At 39.0% G+C, this 23,202-nt stretch overlaps 2 protein-coding genes and 1 long non-coding RNA gene across 3 annotated transcripts; all 3 read right to left on the reverse strand.

The window, feature by feature from the left end:
• Positions 1 to 4,247: 4,247 nt before the first annotated feature.
• On the reverse strand, positions 4,248 to 4,865 carry LOC127328397 (uncharacterized). Its single transcript, XM_051354999.1, has one exon. It carries the CDS (start codon positions 4,863 to 4,865, stop codon positions 4,248 to 4,250), a length of 618 nt encoding a protein of 205 aa, XP_051210959.1.
• A 764-nt stretch (positions 4,866 to 5,629) lies between these two features.
• On the reverse strand, positions 5,630 to 6,247 carry LOC127328398 (uncharacterized). Its single transcript, XM_051355000.1, has one exon. It carries the CDS (start codon positions 6,245 to 6,247, stop codon positions 5,630 to 5,632), a length of 618 nt encoding a protein of 205 aa, XP_051210960.1.
• Positions 6,248 to 17,065: 10,818 nt separating this feature from the next.
• LOC139835144 (uncharacterized) lies at positions 17,066 to 18,020 on the reverse strand. The gene is made up of 3 exons (XR_011750865.1): positions 17,778 to 18,020; positions 17,254 to 17,349; positions 17,066 to 17,128 (listed from the first exon to the last, which is right to left on the reverse strand). It is a non-coding gene; the product is annotated as an uncharacterized lncRNA (long non-coding RNA).
• Between the last annotated feature and the right edge of the window lie 5,182 nt (positions 18,021 to 23,202).

The raw sequence follows: 23,202 nt of genomic DNA on the forward strand, positions 1-23,202 counted from the left end.
TTAGCACATTCAAAGACGCATATGTATTTTACAATACATATGCAAAGCACACAGGGTTTGGGATAAGGAAAGGACAGCACAACAAGAGCAGGCGTTACTTGAGATGTGTACGAGAAGGTACACACCGCCAAAGTGTCAACGAGGAAGACCGACAGCGTGACAAGATGACCAAAAGAACTGGGTGCAAGGCCTTTATGAGATTGAAAGAGAGGAGTGATGGTACCTGCATTGTCAAGGACATTACACTTCAGCACAACCATACCCTGCTGTTAAGCCCATCAATGCTAGTTTTCATGCGTTCTCACAAAAAGGTGGATCCAACATTGAAGGGGTTGGTAAAAGACCTTCAGTTCAGCAATATAAAACATGTAAACATAATGGGCCTGCTTACAAAGCTGCATGGTGGCCGTGATAAGATTGCCTGCCACAACAGAGACATACTAAACATGTAAGTACTCCCCCACTCCCACCCCCCTCCTTTATATATAAAATGAAAACTTACATGAAAAACAGGGGAAAGAAAAAAGCAAAACAAAAAAAAGAAAAATAACAACAAATTTCTTTTTGCAGGAAAGCAGAAAACACGAGGAAGGAGTCCATGAATGAGGTGCAGAATATGTTCAAATTCTTTGAAGACATGAAGAAGGAGAATGAAAATTTCTTCTATGACTACAAGGTTGATGACGAAAACAGACTGGAAAATGTTTTCTGGTCTAATGCTAGCTCGAGGGCAGCATATGCAGATTTTGGAGATTGCATAACTTTTGATACTACTTACAAGTCGAACAAGCACCACTTGCCCCTTGCAGTATTTGTCGGCGTAAACAACCACTTGCAGTCAACAATCTTTGGTGTTGCGTTGATGGGAAACGAGTCAGAGGAGTCCTTCAAATGGGTATTCAGCAGATTCCTTGAATGCATGGGCGGTAAACAACCAATCTGCATACTTACAGGTTTGCAGAAAATCAGAATCTATACTCCTGTTTGTACCTTCAGTTGTAGTTCATAACAAAAACACACAGAAGTTCAGATGTTTACACCCCTGCAACACGAAAAAATCAAAGATATTTAATTTGCTGAAGTTCACCTTTGTTTTGTTTTTGTGAAGTTTGCTTGCATTATACCTGATGTGTTTTTTCCTAATAATTGTTCAGATCAATGCCCAGCAATGGCAAAAGCAATACCTAAAATTTTCAAACGGACTCTACATAAGTTCTGTAGATGGCACATAATGAACAAGCATAAGGACCCGCTGAAGAAGCTTTATAAACTATTCCCTGACTTGAAGGATAAGCTGACTGCAATTTTGAACCATCCCCTAATGCCATCTGAGTTTGAAGATGCGTGGAAGGCTTTGATTGAAGAGTACAATCTGCATGATATAAATGTCATGATTAACTTATGGGCTGAAAGGAAATTGTGGATATCAGCCATCGGAAGGAAGTTTTCTGTGCACGCATGACTTCAACACAGAGAAGCGAGAGCATGAACTTTGTGCTGAAAAGGGGTTTTGTCACTGAACGAGACAACCTCCACATTTTTGCTAAGCAAGTTAACAACTGCATACAGGCAAGGCATGAAGCAGAGAATGCAGAGGCAAATGCATCAACGGTGAGTGATCGATTTCCTTTTTAATATTAATGAAAAAAAATATGCTTCAATAATTTGGAAACACATAGGATGAGAACATAAAAAAAAGGAAAAAAGACTATGCAGATGTTATGGAAGTTCACAACTGTTTGGTCAGGGGTTCTTCTGTACACAAAAAAGTGTCATCTGTTTTCGAGAAAAAAAAGTATGCACATGTTATGGGAGTTCACATCTGTTTAGTTCTGGGGTTCATATATCTATATAAAAGTTATCTTATGTTTCATGTTCAAAAGCAAATGACTTTTCCACCGACAAAAATCAAAATTGCAGGGCACAAGGAAAACAGTCACCAGGTATGGCTTCGAGGCACAGGTGATGGATAAGTACACACGGGCAGTGTACTCAGTTTTCCGAGAGCGGCAATATCACAGCACAGCTTTCCGCATTAAGACTTCCCAGGATGATCCCAACATTTACCTTGTGCGTCACTACAATCAGAGTAAAGAATTCGCTTGGTCAAGACATGAGTTCAGAGTGCTAGCAGATGAAGTTGAAGGCCGCTATGAATGCGAATGTAAACTGTGGGAACATACATGTAAAAAAAAAAGCCTCTTTCAGCAATTGCTTTTGGTTGTATTACACTACATATGCATATATAAAAAAGTAATTGTTGGCACAAAAAAAATAAAAAAATTAACCGAGCTAATGTTAACTTTATGCACACACAGGGTTGTTCTGCCACCATGTCATAGCTGTCTTTGAGCACCTACGCCTGGATGAGATACCAAGCAAGTATATACTCCAGAGATACACCAAAGATGCAGTGACAAACCCTGATTACAACCGCAGAGACTACAGGACAACAACAGACGATGGGACTTCAATTGAATACAGACGAACAATCCTTTACAGTGAAGCAGTTAAAATTATAAACAAGGGATGCACTTCGGAAGCAAAATTCCAAATAGCATTATCTGCCTTCAGAGATGCCAATACAAACCTGGACAATGAGGATGCAGAGCCGGAGAATAATGAGGATGCAGAGATGGAGAATAATGAGGATGCAGAGATGGAGAACAATAAGCAGTCATCGAACCAAGAAAACACAACACGAGAAACTGGCGAGCACAACGACATTCCTCAGACTGAGGACAATGATCCATATGCAGATATACAGCCTCCACTACTTGCAATAACAAAAGGAAGCAAGACTACAGATGCTGCAAGGAAGAATGGAAAATGCAAACCCCCTGCACCTGCCCGTCCGGAACCAGAACTACATGAATACGGGAGACCGAAAGGTACAAGATTATGCGGAACATGCAATAAAATTAATGGCCACAATTCCAGAACCTGCAAGGCAAGGCAGCTGGCTAAAACACTCTTGGAAACACATAAGAAGGTGTATGGGCCTACAGCATCTTCAGCAAATATCAAGGTCCGCATAAGAACCTTGCTTGCTCGCCAGCACATTCCAGAGAATGATGAAGAGGAAAAACTGGACACAGATGAGGGTGAATGCTTCGAAGATGAAACGGATGATGAAGAATATGAGCAAGAAGATGAGGATGAAGATATCACTGAGCAAGAAGATACACAGAAAACACCAGATGTGGAGAGCAAACTGCAAAACTTAAATAAAACGGGAGGACAAAGGAAATGCAGCGTGTGCAACCTAAGGCTAGGACACTACGCATCAACATGCCCCAACAGGGAAAAGATACTACAACAACAGATTGTTGAACGACAAAGAAGTGATGGTGCGACAATGAAACCAAAAGGGGTGAAAGCTTGTGGTACATGCAATAAGATAAGGGGACACAACTCTAGAACTTGTGCAAGAAGGCAGCTTGAGGAACAGCTATTACACCTGCAGTCAACAGAAAATGATAGCAACACAATGGAAGATAGAAGCAAGGAGAAGAACAAGGAGAAAACACAAGCTACACCAGCAGCTATAAGAAGGAGTACCAGGAAGAGGTAGACACAAAAAAGGAAAAAAAAATAGAATAGTTCATACTGAAAACAAATATGTAGTTGGTTACATTGTGTAGAATAAATATACTGCTGAAGTTCACTATTTGTTCATGCTACTGCTGATCCAAATTGTAAAGAACAGGAATTTTCATAAATATCATTTATTTTAAACCTCTACACAGGATGTTGTGAGAATAAATATATCGTAATTCAACTGCTAGGCAGTTGTTCACGTAAAATGTTGATTTAAAAAAAAACAGTAGGAAGTTCACAGCCGATTATCCGCGAAGTTCACTATGTATGACGGTGTGAAAAAAAAGTTCGTATTAAAATTAAATAGGAACACACATGCAAAAAAAAAGGGAGTTCAGATATCAACAGCTGCGAAGTTCTCACATACTATTCATACGTGAAAGGTACTGAATTGTTAAAAAAATGAACAAACAACATATAGGATTGCAAAAACAGTAAAATAGGGACATCTTCATTGTATTATAAAATGAATAAAAGGGAAGGGAAACACAAAGTGAAATAGAAAATTATGACTGCGAAGTTCAGATCTAACCAACTAAGGAGTTCTCTTAAACATAAAACCTAAAGAAAAATGTAGGTAAAGTAAACGATTACAATCTGATCATAGAAAAAATAAAAAGAAAAATGTCCCTACAAAACTAAAATCTTCACCAATCCCTGCCACGCTTCTTCTCGGGATGTTTGAATAAGGAGAAGAAGCCCCTCTCAAACAAATCCAGCCTTCGATAAACCTCGTACGTTCCATATGCATCCCGTGCAGCATATTCCAAATGTTTAGGCGGTAGAGGCGGCGGATTAGCCCACATCCTGTGCTCTGCCCTTCCAAAACCATCCTTCATCTCAAAATAGATTGGATCTATAATAGCTCCAGCAACATCCTTCAGGCCTTGAAGTTTCTTCTTTTTGTCCGGATCTCTCCATATTTCCTGGATATCCTTCAGATTATGAACATAGAGATTTGAACGTGAGAGAACTTTGCAGTCTTCTGTGGTGCAAAAACCAGCAAAAATGTACCTAAAGCCATGAAGAAACTCAACCAAACTTTCACTCCTCTCATCAGCATGGCATATGTGGTACACAAGAACATCGGTGCCAACACAAAGCTGGATCACAGCAGCTTTCTTCGGATTGAAATAGGTACCACTGAGTTTGTCATACTCAACATCAAGACCAACAATCTTCCTAGCAGAAGAATCGAGGGAACCTTCAGCATTGGTGATCCACTCCTCAACACTAGCTGCTGAATTCGTGTACAGAACCTTCATAGTGGTTGTGCCATGGCAGGGGAATGTGTACTCGTGGGAAAAAGGAGCGTTTGCCATGCAAAATCGGTGGACAGAAGAAAAGAAAGAAGAAGCAATTGGTAATTCACGTGCACCGAGCCAGAAAAAGAAAAGACCTGTATTTATAGATTGAGATGTAACAAACACGTCGTGATCCACGAATTCAGGAAACAAACAGTATATATCCAAAACAAATAAATAGAACAGCCGATGGAGATAACAAGAAAACAAAAATTCTGCGGGATAACAGAAACAAAAAGGACCTTATCCGGGTAATTCAACTGCTAGGCAGTTGTTCACGTAAAATGTTGATTTAAAAAAAACAGTAGGAAGTTCACAGCCGATTATCCGCGAAGTTCACTATGTATGACGGTGTGAAAAAAAAGTTCGTATAAAAATTAAATAGGAACACACATGCAAAAAAAAAGGGAGTTCAGATATCAACAGCTGCGAAGTTCTCACATACTATTCATACGTGAAAGGTACTGAATTGTTAAAAAAATGAACAGACAACATATAGGATTGCAAAAACAGTAAAATAGGGACATCTTCATTGTATTATAAAATGAATAAAAGGGAAGGGAAACACAAAGTGAAATAGAAAATTATGACTGCGAAGTTCAGATCTAACCAACTAAGGAGTTCTCTTAAACATAAAACCTAAAGAAAAATGTAGGTAAAGTAAACGATTACAATCTGATCATAGAAAAAATAAAAATAAAAATGTCCCTACAAAACTAAAATCTTCACCAATCCCTGCCACGCTTCTTCTCGGGATGTTTGAATAAGGAGAAGAAGCCCCTCTCAAACACATCCAGCCTCCGAAAAACCTCATACGTGGCATATGCATCCCTTGCAGCATATTCCAAATGCTTAGGCGGTAGAGGCGGCGGATCAGCCCACATCCTGTGCTCTGCCCTTCCAAAACCATCCTTCATCTCAAAATAGATTGGATCTATAATAGCTCCAGCAACATCCTTCAGACCTTGAGTTCTCTTCCTGATGTCCGGATCTCTCCATATTGCCTGGATATCCTTAACATTATGAACATAGTACTTTGACCGTGACAGAATGGTGCGGTCTTCTGCGACGCAAAACCCAGCAAAAGTGTACCTATAGCCATAAAAGAAATCATACAACTTTTCACTCCTCTCATCAGCATGGCATATGTGGTACACAAGAACATCAGTGCCAACACATAGCTGGATCACAGCAGCTTTCTTCGGATTGAAATAGGTTCCACTGAGTTTATCATACTCAACATCAAGACCAACAATCTTCCTAGCAGAAGAATCTAGGGAAGCTTCAGCATTGGTGATCCACTCCTCAACACTAGCTGCTGCATTTGTGTACAAAACCTTCATAGTGGTTGTGCCATGGCAGGGGAATGTGTACTCGTGGGAAAAAGGAGGGTTTGCCATGCAATCGGTGAAACAGAGAAAAAACACACAGAAAAAGAAAAAAGAAAGGGAGAAGAATCGGTGATTGATATGCACCGAAACACAGAGGAAAAAAGACATGTATTTATAGTTCCAGAAATGTAACAACAGACGTCGTGATCCACAAATTCAGGGAACAAACCAATACATATCCAATCAAACAAAACAGAAACAGCCGAGAGATAACCACAAAAAAACAAAAAAATCCTGCGGGATAACAAACAAAAAAGGATCTTATCCGGGGCCAGTTGTGAGTTCACGTGCAAGCACAAAACAAAAAAGCATAAAAAGAGTACAAAAAGAAGTTCACGTGATAACAGTGCAGACGTTCGCATAGAGTAAAAACACTGAAAAAATAAAAAGCTGTTCCACACCAACCAACCACCCCCCACCCACCAAACCACGCCCAACCCACTAAAAACCACCACTCGGCGCAAAACAAAACTCAACCACTGCCTGGTGTTCCGCCGGAAGAAACATCCCACGGAGAAGGAGTCGAAGGAAGAGCAAAGGGAGAACAAAGAACAGAGAAAAGAAGAAGAAGAGAAGTCTAGCAAGATCTACAGAAAAGTAATCCAGCATCAGAAAAGCGAAGGGATTACCTAACAAAAAGAAGGTGCGTCTAACCCATCCCCATCCCATCTACTCATTGAATCGCCGTGGATCTTCCTCTCTTTCATCCTTCATGGCCGTGGTTTTGAATCTAGACTAGTATAAAAAACAAGATCTAACAATTTAACAAAATAAAATACCTTACAGATTACTTAAAAAATGGTTTGCATACGATAGATCTATCAAAAAAATCAAATAAAAACATGTTAGGCAGAGGGTGGGGGGGGGGAATAGACACTAATGAACAAGAAGAGGAGTTCAGTTAAGAACTCCCGAGAAGCTCACTTGTGAAAAGAAATGGAAAACAATATACAAAAAATAAATAAGTTGGAGGGTTTTAAAATCTACAAACATGTATCCAGCCGACATTAGTATACTGTGATTGGGAAACTTAAAAAATATATAATAAAAGAAGTTGGAGTTTAAAATGTAGACAACAGAAAATGCAGACTAGAAGTGGAAGTTCAGTTCAAAAAAGTACAGAGGTCCTGTTAGTACAAAAAATGTTTTATGCTGGAATCTTGTGACAGGAATGGCTGCTGGTCCATCGTACGTCATCCTCGCCGACAAATAAAAGCGATGAAGAGACCTGTAAAAGAGGTAAAAAAGATAGAAATGCTTTAAAAAATACTTTATGGAACTAAAAATGTGCTTATTTTTTATGCATGTCCAACTATTCATGGATTTGAAATCTTTGACAAGCACTGTCACTTCGGAAATGAAGTTGAAATGACCAAGGAAAATCTGGATCATCTCAAAAGGCAAGTACTTGACTACAAGCCAACAATCCCATATTATGTATGCAAGATGGGGAAGACAACGAACAACATCACGAGAGGCAAAATGGTAATACCAAAAACGCCAACTTACAAAACTTTATTTTCGTACACTACCTGTATTACATATGATGTTTTGGCTGAACCAACATGTATTACTAACTTTATTACAGTCTTCCGATATTTAAATGTTTACTGAAGTCCAGATAAAAGAAACTGTGAAGTTCACTTACAGAATACACTGAACATGGCTATGATATTCACTTTCATGTGTTTTCGTGCAGACTTTCGATAAGGAATACACTGAAGAACACCTAAAGAATTATCTAACGGAGCCAACAACAATTCCAATAACCTCCAACACAAATGCCTGGGTTGGTACACGGGTAAGGATAAACAAAGTTGCAACTGGAAATGCAGTGATGACAACAAATTGGCCAGATGTAGTCATGGGTGCAGAAATAAAAGATGGAGATATCTGCATGTTCTGCTTCTACGACGGAACAAGAGAACTCGGCTGCTTCATGACACGTCTTAGCAACTGAGTCTGAAAAACTTACTATGAAAATAAAATTATGTACCAGTTTACTTTATTGAACCTTATGTTTTGTATCAGCACCCCGAGAACAATTATGGTTGTGTTTCAGTATTGTTGATGTAATAAGAATGCTTATGAAGAAGTTCACATAGAGTGAGTACGAAGTTCGCTTATAAATGAAAAAAGATTAGCAAGTTTATGTTCACAGAAGTTCCTACATGAAAAATCATTTCTGAATATACAGGAATAAAAATAGTACAGTTTGCATTGACAAAAACGAATGGATATGGGAATACTTTTACACACATAACTGGCAAAAAAAAAAGAAGTTCACACTGTGATGACAGAGAAGTTCACTAATAACAAAAAATACAGCACAGATTTTGTACAGCTTGCTGTTTTGAAAAAAGAAAAGAACATATCCTCACTAATTACATCTGTATCCTGAATTCAATCACATAATGAGAAGTTCAGTTCAATAAAACAACAAAAATAAAAATGTTGAATATCCTATCAACTACTAATTGCGAAAAAATTGAATCAGGTCATCATCATGCAGATCCCAATGATTGCTGGGTTGTCTGCGAACCTAGACCAATAAGCAGCATGAGATCTTTCAACATACTAGGCCACTGCTCCGCCAGAATTTCATTCTTGGGATGAAATAGGAGCTGATACATGTACTCAGCTTTCCAATCCTCAACACGCCGCTGGTAGACAATCAGGAATGCAAAAAAAAACATATGAAAAACAGTAAAAAATAAGACAAAAGAGCTATACAGCGAAAAAAACACAGCACTACACTTACATCCTGGTTTTTTATATTATCAGCAATCTTATCACCACCGTATGTAGCACAAATTCTTAGAGCATAGAAGCCACACTCATTAGCCCCTTGTGCCGGAGTCTTTGGATATGAACACCTGTCAGCAACAACATCCCACTGTATATTACCATTATATTTGTTAAATTCTGCAACACCATACACCTGTTTTAACAAGGCCACCATCCTATTAATCTGCAAAAACAAAAAAAACAAAAAGTGAATGGTTTCAGCAGTTTAAAAACAAAAAAGGAAGAAAAAGCTGGGAAGTTCACATAGTACTGATATATCAGTTCACACACACTACAGATAGTTTCAGCAGTTTAAAAAAACATATAAAAAGCTGGGAAGTTCACAGTGTACTAACATATCAAATTAACACACACAGTCAGATGGTTTCAGCAGTTTAAATAAAATATAAAAAATAGCTAGGAAGTTCATATTGTAAAAACATATCAGTACAAACAAAAAAGTTTGAATGGTTGCAGTAGTACACATAAAAAGAAAAAAGCTGGGAAGTTCACATTATATTAACAAATGAGTTCACATAAAAATAGTAAAAATGATAGCAGTGAAAAAGTAAATAAATAAATGATGAAAAGAAAATCACGTACAATCTCAACACGATCCTCATGGTGCCGACTCCTTGAAGTATGTGCCAGACCAGTATACCTCCTAGTGTCAAGGATGTCCAACGTACCAGTGTACTTGTTCATAACATAAACAGAGTGATGATCATGCATGAAATGAGGGATGATGATCTGTTCAGCAACAACCGAAAATTAACAAAAAGGAAGTACGCACGTGAAAACAAAAAAAAACAAAAGGAAGTTCACTACAGCAATATGAAGAGGTTCAGATTAAAAAGCATACCAACTTTGCTTTCAGCAAATTTTCATTAGGCCGAACATAACGCTTGAACATTTTAGCAGCAGACATCACATCAAAAGGTTGTCTCGGTAATGGATTACCATTGCTGTCCCTTAGCTTGAATGGCGCAAAATCAAGCAAGTACTGCACAAACACACAAAAGGAAAAACACAACCAAAAAAAAGGAAAACTATACAAAGTAAGTATATGCATACAAAGGTATATCTGAAAAAATTAATTTTCAATGTTTGAAAAAACCTACAGGGATAGTATGAGGTGACATCAAAACACGAGAGCCAGATTCAAAAATATATTTCATCCCTGGATCATCCTTCCAGTAATTGATGATACGATCCATCATGTCGGATTCCAACATTTCACAGCGGCCAAACAGTTTATACATGTACTTGGCATCAACTAAAACAGGATCATCAAAATCATTGCAGAACTTCACCAGGGGGACACTGCACACACATTAAAAAAGAGAAAATATATATATATATAAGACTAGGGAAGTTCACTTAGCATATAAAAAAATGAAACTCTCCTAAACACAAAAAAAAAACAAAAAGACCTAGGGAAGTTCACTTAGCACAGTATATGAAGTTCATATGCCACAAAAAAAACTAACTAAGTAGTAAACGAAAAACATACCTTCCATGAGCTTTGATGTACTCCTTGCTTAGAATTAACTCCATCATCTGCTTGGCCTTGGATAAATGAGGAAACACATATGGTACAAAGTTTGGGACTTCTTCCCTGAACTTATTGGACAATTTAGTAGGCCTTTTATTCGAAAGAACCAGATTTTTAGCACTAGACTGCCTGGGCTTCTGAGTTTCAAAATCATCACTGCTAGTCGGAGAACGGCGTCGAACATCCTTTGTAATGGGCTTCGCAGTAAGCTTCTTACCAAGATGAGTGACAAAGTCATCAGAATCATCATCGTCGTCGAGCAAAACTACATCAGCCTTCCCCTTCTCTGCAGTGTCAGGAACCTTATTCCTAGAAGATTTTCTGGTATTGGAATGCAGCCTCTGGATAATCTTCTTTGACTTGCTTACAAGACTATCAAAATTCTCTTCAGGGATAATCTGAACTTCTGGTGTGAATGACTGAGTCTCGAAAAGTGAGAAATTATCTTCCTCGATACCAAGAGATGGACCTGCATGAAAAGTATACAAAACCAGGAAGTTCACTTCTGAATCAAAAAACAAAAAGAAAAACAAAAACAGTGCAGTCCAAAAAACATGTGTTATAGAGCATAGCCAGCGATATATTTTGCGGAAAAAGTAAAAATCATACCAGGATCAACACCTAAAACATCTTTCAGGTCGATATTGAAATCTCCACCTGTCAGCCAGCTATATAACATGGTCATCCCGATGTTTAGAATATCTTTTTGACTGAACAAGCACATGCTTTCCCCATCATAAGACTGGAGGATCTGTAGCATGAAGAACCCGCAATCATGGCTGCAAAAAAAAACACACAACAAAGAATAAGAATAAAAGAAAACAATTGTATTAGTTAAAAAAAACCTGTAGTCAATGTATACAGAATAAAGAGCAAAACAAGAGAAAGGGGAAAAAACGCTTACGCAGTTGCCTGTCTTGGAGAATTAACATAGTGAAGCTTGAAGTGGTCGATGGATTTTGGATGAAAATGATCACCCTTTGAATTCCCTGCTAACGACCATAACTTCTTGATACCAGATGCCATTGTATGTAACAGCTTCTTACCATCTGGATCATTTATATCGCGTAACGAATCAAGCAATTCAAAACGCTCTTTCTCAAGGTTCAAAGCAACAACACAGAAGTGACCAGGAACGTGTGGTGCACATGGATCAGGAGGATCAAAGGTACCAAAAAGAATCTGCCATTAAAATGAAAAAAATAAAAAAGGACAGGTTAGAAGTATGAAAGGTAGACTATTTCCTCAAATAAGAAATCACATTTAACTTTACTACTGAGTTATTTTAGTAACATGTACAACAGGGGAGGGAAAAAAAGGTAGGAAGTCCACATGCAATAATTAGTGAAGTTCAGATGTATAGAAAAGAAGAAAAAAGACAACAGTCAGTACCACTTTCTTGTGGTCCAAACGTTCCGGAGCATCGACGCTGAAAATATTACGAACAAGCCGAGAACTCAGATTTCTTTCAAATATCTGCCTCTGCAAACATGACAATGAAACACAAAGAAGGTTAAAACATAAAGGAGGAAAAAAATAAGCACCTACATTAACAAAAAAAAACTAAAAAATGATAAAAAGAACGGAGAAATAACTTACAGAACAATTGTATGGTACCACCATTTTATCAGAATTCTTGTACTTCTGACCAAGCAAGTATGTTCCAACAGAAACAGTTAGAGAACAAAGAAAACCGTTGGGTTTAAAAGCTTCAGCAATTTGTCCGATCGTGCAATCACATTGATCATTCCTGAAAAGGGTCTTATTACTGCAGAAAAAAACACAAAAATTAGAGGACAAAACAAAAATTTAATAAAAAATAAAAAACAAAAAAAAAGAAAAAGAAAAAAGCCTAAAAAACAGATAGAACCTTCTTATGGGATCTTTCCTCAACTTGCAAATGCTTTCATATACTTCTTTGATTTTAATCATCATAGGTTGAAGAGACAGTGGAGGCGTCGAACATAAACTGGAGTCTGCAAAAAATAAGGAAATACAGACAAAATGTAAGAACAAAAAAGGAAGTTCAGATGATGATATTCCAGAAGTTCACATATTCAAGAACGTGGTGCAGAAACTGGAATGTCCAGAAGACCCACAGTTCATCAATGAAGGCTACCATCAAAAAAATACACACACACGATATCACTCCCCCCCCGGTTAGTCATATACATGCAGAAAATGAAAACTACGACATGAACTCATGCCGCATTACATAGCATTAGAAAGTGTCTTACATGGAACATGATGCCAAACAGCGAAAAACAAAATACATATACAAAAGCACCCCACCACACCCCTCCCCCCATAAAAAACCAAAAAAAAAGGGAAAAAGGTTCTAGATAGAGATATATGAGGAGTAAACATAAAGAATAAAAAGGTGGGCTAGCATTAGGGGAGGGTGTGTGGGGTAGGAGAACTGTATGTTCCCCATTCAGATATCCTTGCCTAAGTCTTGCGGGGATTCTTCAATAGAAGCGCTCAAGTCATCTGTTGATTCTTCAAAGAATGAGCTCGACTGCTCAATCGAATCAGAGGCATCGCGTCCATGGTTATCTCCAGCCTGAAACTCATTATTGTCATCATCATCAGCACCAGTGCTGCGCTCTATATTGGCTTCAGTACCCGGCAGTTCTCCCCGTGCAGCAGCAACAACTACTTCCTCACGACCATGCGCAACAACAGACTTACAATCCATAGCAGCTGGTAATACACCAACATCATCAGCAGCCTCAGCACATGTTTCGGAAACAACTGCACCAATGCCAGGTAGTTGGGCAGCATCCTTCGCATCATTTCCATCCTGACATGTTACAAGATCTTCAGGAATTGAGAAACCTTTTCCAGTAACTGCACAATCTTCAACATGGTGTTCAGCATCTTTGTCTCCATCAGAATGTGCAACTATCTCGGGAAATAAATTCCCCTTTCCAACAGAGTCTAACTCAGAATAATGATCAGCAACTTTGTCACAGGCACCACCAGAATTACCATCACTCTCATCTAAAGGAGGAGTTACAGGGGTTGCCGGATGGAGAAAATTATGCTTGACATAATAACGATCAACAGATGAATTGTCATCACTGTCATCTGGAAGACCATCCTTCTCAACACACTTTTCATTTACCTACCAAACAAATAAAAATAAAAAAACAGAAGTTCAGATGTAGAAGATGGAGTAGTTCATATACACAAACAAAAAACAAAACAAAAGCCCAACTATAAAAAAAATAAAAAAATAAATTGCAAAACACAAAAAAAAATACCTCAGCTAAAGGAGGTGATTTTTCAAAAACTGCATCTTCAACATGATCACCAGCAAAAGCTGGAGGACATTGAGGGGTTGGCGGACGAACAAACCCATCATTCACAGGTGCATGATCACCATCTCCTGAATTTTGAGGTGCATTTTCCTCAGCAATCCTAGCATCTTCCTGCAAAAAATAAGAGGATAACAAAAAAAAAAGGTAAGGAAGTTCACATGAAAAAACACAGAAGTTCACATATGTGTAATAACACAAAACAAGAGATAAAAAAGGAAGTTCACATAAAAAGGGATGGACATAAGTTCAAGAATGACTAATTATACCTCAGCTTCAGCAGCTGACTGACCAAGTCCTGCATCAACATCTTCAACAGAAGAAGAAATATTCTTCTGAACATTACTTTCAACACTATTATTGCCTGATACATTTGCACGGCTCTCAAACTGCTTGCACAAAGAGTCCTGATTCATACCAAAATCAAGAAAACCTGTGCGCATTAGAGACAAAGCCCCCCTCAAGCTATCAAGGAGCGATGTTTCACGCTTTGACTGCTCATCCAGTGCTTCAACACTGGGGAAATTACCATCAGCAAGCCGACCTTGAAATTGTTTCAGACGATCAGCTGTAGTCGGAATCGTACGAGAGAGATGCTCAACTTTCTGCAACAGTGATCCAATCTGATCAATAACACCAGCAGAAGGCATCCCAGCACTAGTTGAAGCAGACTGGTGATTGTCTTTCGTGTTGACATTAGCAATTTGCGAAATTGGAATCTCGCAATGACCTCCAGCAGGATGTTCATTGGCATTACCAGCATCAGGCTCACTACAATGGGTGCCCTCATTAAGATTGACAATTAAATCTTCAACACGATACCGATATGAATAAGCAATTTGGTTGCGGCCTTTCCACTGCATTGTAATAAAGGAGTTCACTTAGCAGAAAATATGAAGTTCAGATGATACATAAAAAGTAAAAAATATATACAAAACTATGTAAGTTCACTTGGATATAAAAAGTAAACCTGATATGCCACATAAACATTAAAAAAAAAGACATAAGGAAGTTCACTTGCGACGTAGTATGAAGATCAGATGCCACATAAAAAAGGGTTACAGTTTGAAAAAACTAACCACAATTCTGCCAAACTTGTACTTCATCAACTCTGGTCCACCATTCTTTTGAATGTCCATTTTGTAAATAGCCTTCAGAGGTTTCTCATGCAGAAAGTTTGCGCGAGGAGTTTGAGTATGCATGACAGAATGTGGTGGTAGAAAGATGCTGTCAAGATACATAACAGTGGGGATAACAGCACACCCTTCTAACCCAAATTTGAGGGATATCAGGGTCTTGATATTTAGTAGCAGCTCGTTTCAACTCATCAACAACAAGCTGGCAATAATCCATCTTTGCCATCTTATCATAATCCATGTTCACAAGCATTGCAGCTTCCCTACCGACACGGGTAGCTGAACCAGGACATATGAGCTTGCTAAAAAGAATGGCAAAGAAGACCTTAATAGCCAAATCTTCCTTCTCGGGGTCTTCAACAAGATCAGATAACAATTGACGCAGATCTTTAGGCTCAATACTAGCATTGCTTTCGAACCCAAACTCTTGTTTCAAAAGAGCCAATGACTCGTCGTGTCCAGATTCTGCAGGCAGTATAGGAGTATCGCCTCCTATAGGAAAACCAAACACCTGATGAACAGTGTCTCTATTAACCTCTAGAACTCTGCCAGATCCACAAGCCAACTTCATGGTAGAAGTGTCAATAGTCTTCATCAAATAACACATGAGAACACGCGATATGTTACCCTCCAGGACCCACTGAAAAACACAGCCAAAACCAGCTTGCTCAACCTTCAATCTGTGTTGCTGTTTTAACATTGCTGTAGCCGAACGAACTTCACCGAGAGAACAGCGAATAGTTTGCTGAAAACGTGTCTTCTCACCATCAAGATCTTCATCTGCCTTCCTCTTCCTAGCCATGGTTTTCTTTGTCGGCCTTTTCAGAACTTTCTTCGAATCACCTTCCAAAACAACAGGTTTAGAAGGACCTGGCTTCCTACCAACTTTCTTCCCCTGGTATAGAAAAAAGCATAAAAAAACAAAACATTTAAAACCCACAAAAAAATTAATGAGAAGAGGAAGTTCACACCAACATGAACACAGAAGTTCACACTACACTAACCTTGGCAGGAGCTTCAAAGTCTGATTCATCGCTAACCAGTTCTGTACGACTCTTTTTAGCATTGCACTACATAAAATGAGATGCATAAAAAGGGAAGAGTTCAGATTCAATAAACAAAGAAGTTCACAGTGGAAGAATTATGTAAAAATGAACAAACAAAAATAACCTTGCCAAAGAAAGAACACCATCTTCAAGTGGAATCTGGGACATATGTCTCATCGACATCAATCTTACGTTTACGGTGACCCAGACGTGATTTCCAGAGATGAAACTCTGCTCCGAAGCAACAGTGGACTGGACAGTAGCAAAGAATACCTAGGCTGCGCCGCACAGGATTTGTAGCCTGGACAGAAGCAGCAGATTTTTTTAAAAAAAAATAGAGAAGTTCACAATGGTACACATATGTAAAAGTGAACAAAAAAGGAATTTAACAGAATAAACAAAATAAGAACATAAAAGAAATAAACCTTGTCAGCAGCAACATCATCTTGAGTGGCACCTGGGGCGTATGTCTGCTGCAAAGGATCTCTGGGCTGGGCAGCAGCAGCAGCAGCAGCAGCAGCTTTCCCCAGAGGTGAATTCTCTTTTATCTTCCTGCAAACAACCCTTTCTTTCCTCACTTTAGGAGGAACATCATTGACAACAGCATTACCCTTAACAAACTTTGCTTTCGCAGGGTATTTCTGGTAATATGTAGTCAATTTCTCCTGGTGCTGAGCTAATTTAGCAGCTTGTCTCTCCTTTTCCTTCGCAAGCTGTTCTTCAACCATATAATCCTGAGTAACTATTTGAGTACCAGCCATTGCATCGAGATTGGGTTTCTTCCATTACAGGTGTAGCTTCAACTGTTTCAGATTCAAGAACTTGCAGCAGAGGAGTATAATCAAAAACAGGGCTGCCCATGTTACCCTTCTCAACAGCAGGAGTCCTGTCAAATACTGGGGGATCTAAGAAACGCGGTAAACTATCAGCAGAATATGCAGCAAAATCCTGGTTCAGCAAATCCAGAGATTCTCTTATAGTCTTGTCAGCTGCATAACACAAACAAATAACACAAAAAAAGAGTAAAAATGTAATCAAGAAAGCTTGTATGGATTGCAGGAAAAGGAAGTTCACTAGAAAATGTTAGTGAGGTTCACATATGTATGTTCCTAACCTGACTCATCAGCATCATCTGTCATATTAGAAGATAAATTCCCCAAACCAGAAAACACAGCATCACCAGAATCATCAACATGATCAAATACCTTCCCTAAAAAATACAAAAAACAAAAAAAATTCAATGTCAGAAACATAGGAAAAAAAATCATGTTCAGACTTATACTTCCTATGTGCAGCAAAATGTTAATTTCATGATTCACTTTTTTAAAAAAACAGCCTGTACATGAAAATAAACATTATACATAGGAAGAATGAACATAATTAATACAGTGAGTTCAATTAAATGACAGGTAATTCATAACATGTGCTATACAGAAACACAGATAAATAGATAGAACACTAAAATGGTGACCACGGGGAATTATAACACAGAAAAAAAGCCTACAGAAAAGCAAACCCTAGAACAAAAAAAAAAGGCCAGTCATAAGACAGAACAAAAACATGGATATTTCATTTTTGACAACGCAAGAATAAAGCATGAATTTATGGGTAGTAAAAATACAAATCCGAAAAACAAACCTCCACCACCAGTCGAAGCATCCTTATCCATCACTCACAGAGAAATAAAAAGAGGAACGGACTCCCAAACCAAAAATTGAAGCCGACCAGCCCGTCTGGGACGAACTAGAACCACCGCGAAGAAGAATCAGAGTAGCGCCGGAGTTCCAACCGCCGGCCGAACGGGGAAATATCGCCGGCAAACACCGAAGACGGCGAGGAAGAGCAAACTGCAGCGAACCTAGGGTTTAGACCAAAGGGGAAATGGTGGATTTCGAGTAGGACGAAGGAATAGCAACAGGGGACGGGGGATAGCAAACGAATCGGGGGGCAGCAGTTACCTAGAGCGCCGCCGCCATTGCAGAGAGGATGTAGCAGTTTCGGGATGTCCGCCTGCGAGTGGGGGAAGTGGGGAGTGCGAAGGAGAAGGCGCAGATGATACGTCTCCAACGTATCTATAATTTCCGATGTTCCATGCTTGTTTTATGACAATACCAACATGTTTTGTTCACACTTTATATCATTTTCATGCATTTTCCGGAACTAACCTATTAACAAGATGCCACAGTGCCAGTTCCTGTTTTCTGCTGTTTTTGGTTCCAGAAAGGCTGTTCGGGCAATATTCTCGGAATTGGACGAAATCAACGCCAAACCTCCTATTTTTCCCGGAAGCATCCAGAACACCGAAGAAGAGTCGGAGAGGGGCCAGGGGGCCACCACACCACATGGCGGCGCGGGCCAGGCCTAGGCCGCGCCGGCCTAGGGTGTGGCGCCCCCAGGTGCCCCCCTGCGCCGCCTCTTCGCCTATAAAAGCCCTTTCGACCTAAAAACGCAGTACCAATTGACGAAACTCCAGAAAGACTCCAGGGGCGCCGCCGCCATCGCGAAACTCCAATTCGGGGGACAGAACTCTCTGTTCCGGCACCCTGCCAGACGGGGAATTGCCCCCGGAGCCATCTCCACCGCCGTCTTCACCGCCATCTTCACCGCCATCGCTGCCTCCATGATGAGGAGGGAGTAATCCACCCCTGAGGCTGAGGGCTCCGCTGTAGCTATGTGGTTCATCTCTCTCCCATATACCTCAATACAATAATCTCATGAGCTGCTTTACATGATTGAGATTCATATGAGTTTTGTATCACAATTTATCTATGTGCTACTCTAGCAAAGTTATTAAAGTAGTTCTATTCCTCCTGCACGTGTGTAAAGGTGACAGTGTGTGCACCGTGTTAGTACTTGGTTTATGCTATGATCATGATCTCTTGTAGATTGCGAAGTTAACTATTGCTATGATAATATTGATGTGATCTATTCCTCCTACATATGCATGAAGGTGACAGTGTGCATGCTATGCTAGTACTTGGTTTAGTCTTTTGATCTATCTTACACTAAAGGTTACTAAAATATGAGCATTATTGTGGAGCTTGTTAACTCCGGCATTGAGGGTTCGTGTAATCCTACGCAATGTGTTCATCATCCAACAAGAGTGTAGAGTATGCATTTATCTATTCTGTTATGTGATCAATGTTGAGAGTGTCCACTAGTGAAAGTGTAATCCCTAGGCCTTGTTCCTAAATACTGCTGCGTTACTACTGCTTGTTTCTTGTTTTTACCGTGTTACTACTGCTGCAATACTACCACCATAAACTACACGCCAAAGAAGCTATTTTCTCGGCACCGTTGCTACTGCTCATATATATTCATACCACCTGTATTTCACTATCTCTTCGCCGAACTAGTGCACCTATTTGGTGTGTTGGGGACACAAGAGACTTCTTGCTTTGTGGTTGCAGGGTTGCATGAGAGGGATATCTTTGACCTCTTCCTCCCTGAGTTCGATAAACCTTGGGTGATCCACTTAAGGGAAAACTTGCTGCTGTTCTACAAACCTCTGCTCTTGGAGGCCCAACACTGTCTACAGGAAAGGAGGGGGAACGTAGACATCAAGCACTTTTCTGGCGCCGTTGCCGGGGAGGAAAGGTAAAAGGTACTCACACTCCGTATCTCGGCTACTAAGCTATTTTCCGGCGTTGTAAGTACTCGAAGCTATTTCCTTTAGATCCTGCAATTGCAACTTTTTGTTTCTTGTTTACACTAGTAAGGCATAATGGACAACATCTGTGAGCTTTTTATTCTATTTCCTGAGTCAAGACATGAATGGTTTAATGCGAAAATTAAAAAACCCATGGAATCTTATTTGCATGCTAGTAGCAATGATATTAGTATGAACGCTTTGAACACCATTGTTGCTAATGATATGGAAAATTCTAAGCTTGGGGAAGCTGGCTTTCATGAGCATGATATTTTTAGTCCCCCAAGCATTGAGGAGAAAATTTTCTTTGATGATACTTTGCCTCCTATTTATGATGATTATAATGATAGTGGTCTTTTGGTGCCACCTACTATGGAGAGTAAATTTTGTTGTGATTATACAATGCTTCCAACACTTGATGAGAATAATAATGATAGCTACTTTGTTGAATTTGCTCCCACTACATCTAATAAAATTGATTATGCTTATGTGGAGAGTAATAATTTTATGCATGAGACTCATGATAAGAATGCTTTATGTGATAGTTATATTGTTGAGTTTGCTCATGTCACTACTGAAAGTTATTATGAGAGAGGAAAATATGGTTGTGGAAATTTTCATGTTACTAAAACACCTCTCTATGTGCTGAAATTTTTTAAGCTACACTTGTTTTATCTTCCTATGCTTGTTACTTTGCTCTTCATGAACTTGTTTATTTACAAGATTCCTATGCATAGGAAGCATGTTAGACTTAAATGTGTTTTGAATTTGCCTCATGATGCTCTCTTTTGCTTCAAATACTATTTCTTGCGAGTGCATCATTAAAACTGCTGAGCCCATCTTAATGGCTATAAAGAAAGAACTTCTTGGGAGATAACCCATGTGTTATTTTGCTACAGTACTTTGTTTTATATTTGTGTCTTGGAAGTTGTTTACTACTGTAGCAACCTCTCCTTATCTTAGTTTTGTGTTTTGTTGTGCCAAGTAAAGCCGTTGATAGAAAAGTAAGTACTAGATTTGGATTACTGCGCAGTTCCAGATTTCTTTGCTATCACGAATCTGGGTCCACCTCCCTGTAGGTAGCTCAGAAAATTAAGCCAATTTACGTGCATGATCCTCAGATATGTACGCAACTTTCATTCAATTTGAGCATTTTCATTTGAGCAAGTCTGGTGAGATTTTAAAATTCGTCAATACGAACTGTTCTGTTTTGACAGATTCTGCCTTTTATTTCGCATTGCCTCTTTTGCTATGTTGGATGAATTTCTTTGATCCACTAATGTCCAGTAGCATTATGCAATGTCCAGAAGTGTTAAGAATGATTGTGTCACCTCTGAACATGTGAGTTTTTGATTATGCACTAACCCTCTAATGAGTTTGTTTCGAGTTTGGTGTGAAGGAAGTTTTCAAGGGTCAAGAGAGGAGGATGATATACCATGATCAAGGAGAGTGAAAGCTCTAAGCTTGGGGATGCCCCGGTGGTTCACCCCTGCATATATCAAGAAGACTCAAGCGTCTAAGCTTGGGGATGCCCAAGGCATCCCCTTCTTCATCGACAAATTATCAGGTTCCTCCCCTGAAACTATATTTTTATTCCATCACATCTTATGTGCTTTGCTTGGAGCATCGGTTTGTTTTTGTTTTTGTTTTGTTTGAATAAAATGGATCCTAGCATTCACTTTATGGGAGAGAGACACGCTCCGCTGTAGCATATGGACAAGTATGTCCTTGGTTTCTACTCATAGTATTCATGGCGAAGTTTCTCCTTCGTTAAATTGTTATATGGTTGGAATTGGAAAATGATACATGTAGTAATTGCTATAAATGTTTTGGGTAATGTGATACTTGGCAATTGTTGTGCTCATGTTTAAGCTCTTGCATCATATGCTTTGCACCCATTAATGAAGAAATACATAGAGCATGCTAAAATTTGGTTTGCATATTTGGTTTCTCTAAGGTCTAGATAATTTCTAGTTTTGAGTTTGAACAACAAGGAAGACGGTGTAGAGTCTTATAATGTTTTCAATATGTCTTTTATGTGAGTTTTGCTGCACCGGTTCATCCTTGTGTTTGTTTCAAATAAGCCTTGCTAGCCTAAACCTTGTATCGAGAGGGAATACTTCTCATGCATCCAAAATACTTGAGCCAACCACTATGCCATTTGTGTCCACCATACCTACCTATACTACATGGTATTTTCCGCCATTCCAAAGTAAATTTCTTGAGTGCTACCTTTAAAATTCCATCATTCACCTTTGCAATATATAGCTCATGGGACAAATAGCTTAAAAACTATTGTGGTATTGAATATGTAATTATGCACTTTATCTCTTATTAAGTTGCTTGTTGTGCGATAACCATGTTCACTGGGGACGCCATCAACTATTCATTGTTGAATTTCATGTGAGTTGCTATGCATGTCCGTCTTGTCTGAAGTAAGAGAGATCTACCACCCTATGGTTAAGCATGCATATTGTTAGAGAAGAACATTGGGCCGCTAACTAAAGCCATGATCCATGGTGGAAGTTTCAGTTTTGGACATATATCCTCAATCTCATATGAGAAAATTATTAATTGTTGTTACATGCTTATGCATAAAAGAGGAGTCCATTATCTGTTGTCTATGTTGTCCCGGTATGGATGTCTAAGTTGAGAATAATCAATAGCGAGAAATCCAATGCGAGCTTTCTCCTTAGACCTTTGTACAGGCGGCATAGAGGTACCCCTTTGTGACACTTGGTTAAAACATGTGCATTGTGATGATCCGGTAGTCCAAGCTAATTAGGACAAGGTGCGGGCACTATTAGTATACTATGCATGAGGCTTGCAACTTGTAAGATATAATTTACATGATACATATGCTTTATTACTACCGTTGACAAAATTGTTTCATGTTTTCAAAATCAAAGCTCTAGCACAAATATAGCAATCGATGCTTTTCCTCTATGGAGGACCATTCTTTTACTTTCATTGTTGAGTCAGTTCACCTATTTCTCTCCATCTTAAGAAGCAAACATTTGTGTGAACTGTGCATTGATTCTTATATACTTGCTTATTGCATTTGTTATATTGCTTTGCATTGACAACTATCCATGAGATATACATGTTACAAGTTGAAAGCAACCGCTGAAACTTAATCTTCCATTGTGTTGCTTCAATGTCTCTACTATGAATTTATTGCTTTATGAGTAACTCTTATGCAAGACTTATTGATGCTTGTCTCGAAAGTACTATTCATGAAAAGTCTTTGCTATATGATTCACTTGTTTACTCATTGCATTTACATTGTTTCGAATCGCTGCATTCATCTCATATGCTTTACAATGGTATGATTAAGATTATGTTGGTAGCATGTCACCTCAGAAATTATCTTTTATCGTTTACCTACTCGAGGACGAGTAGGAACTAAGCTTG

This window comes from Lolium perenne, chromosome 2 (genome assembly GCF_019359855.2).
Source record: "Lolium perenne isolate Kyuss_39 chromosome 2, Kyuss_2.0, whole genome shotgun sequence".
Lineage (NCBI taxonomy): Eukaryota > Viridiplantae > Streptophyta > Magnoliopsida > Poales > Poaceae > Lolium > Lolium perenne.

Excerpts from the sequence above, each read along its gene's own strand:
- LOC127328397 (XM_051354999.1), bottom strand. The coding sequence starts at position 4,865 with ATGAAGGTTCTGTACACGAATTCAGCAGCTAGTGTTGAGGAGTGGATC.
- LOC127328398 (XM_051355000.1), bottom strand. The coding sequence starts at position 6,247 with ATGAAGGTTTTGTACACAAATGCAGCAGCTAGTGTTGAGGAGTGGATC.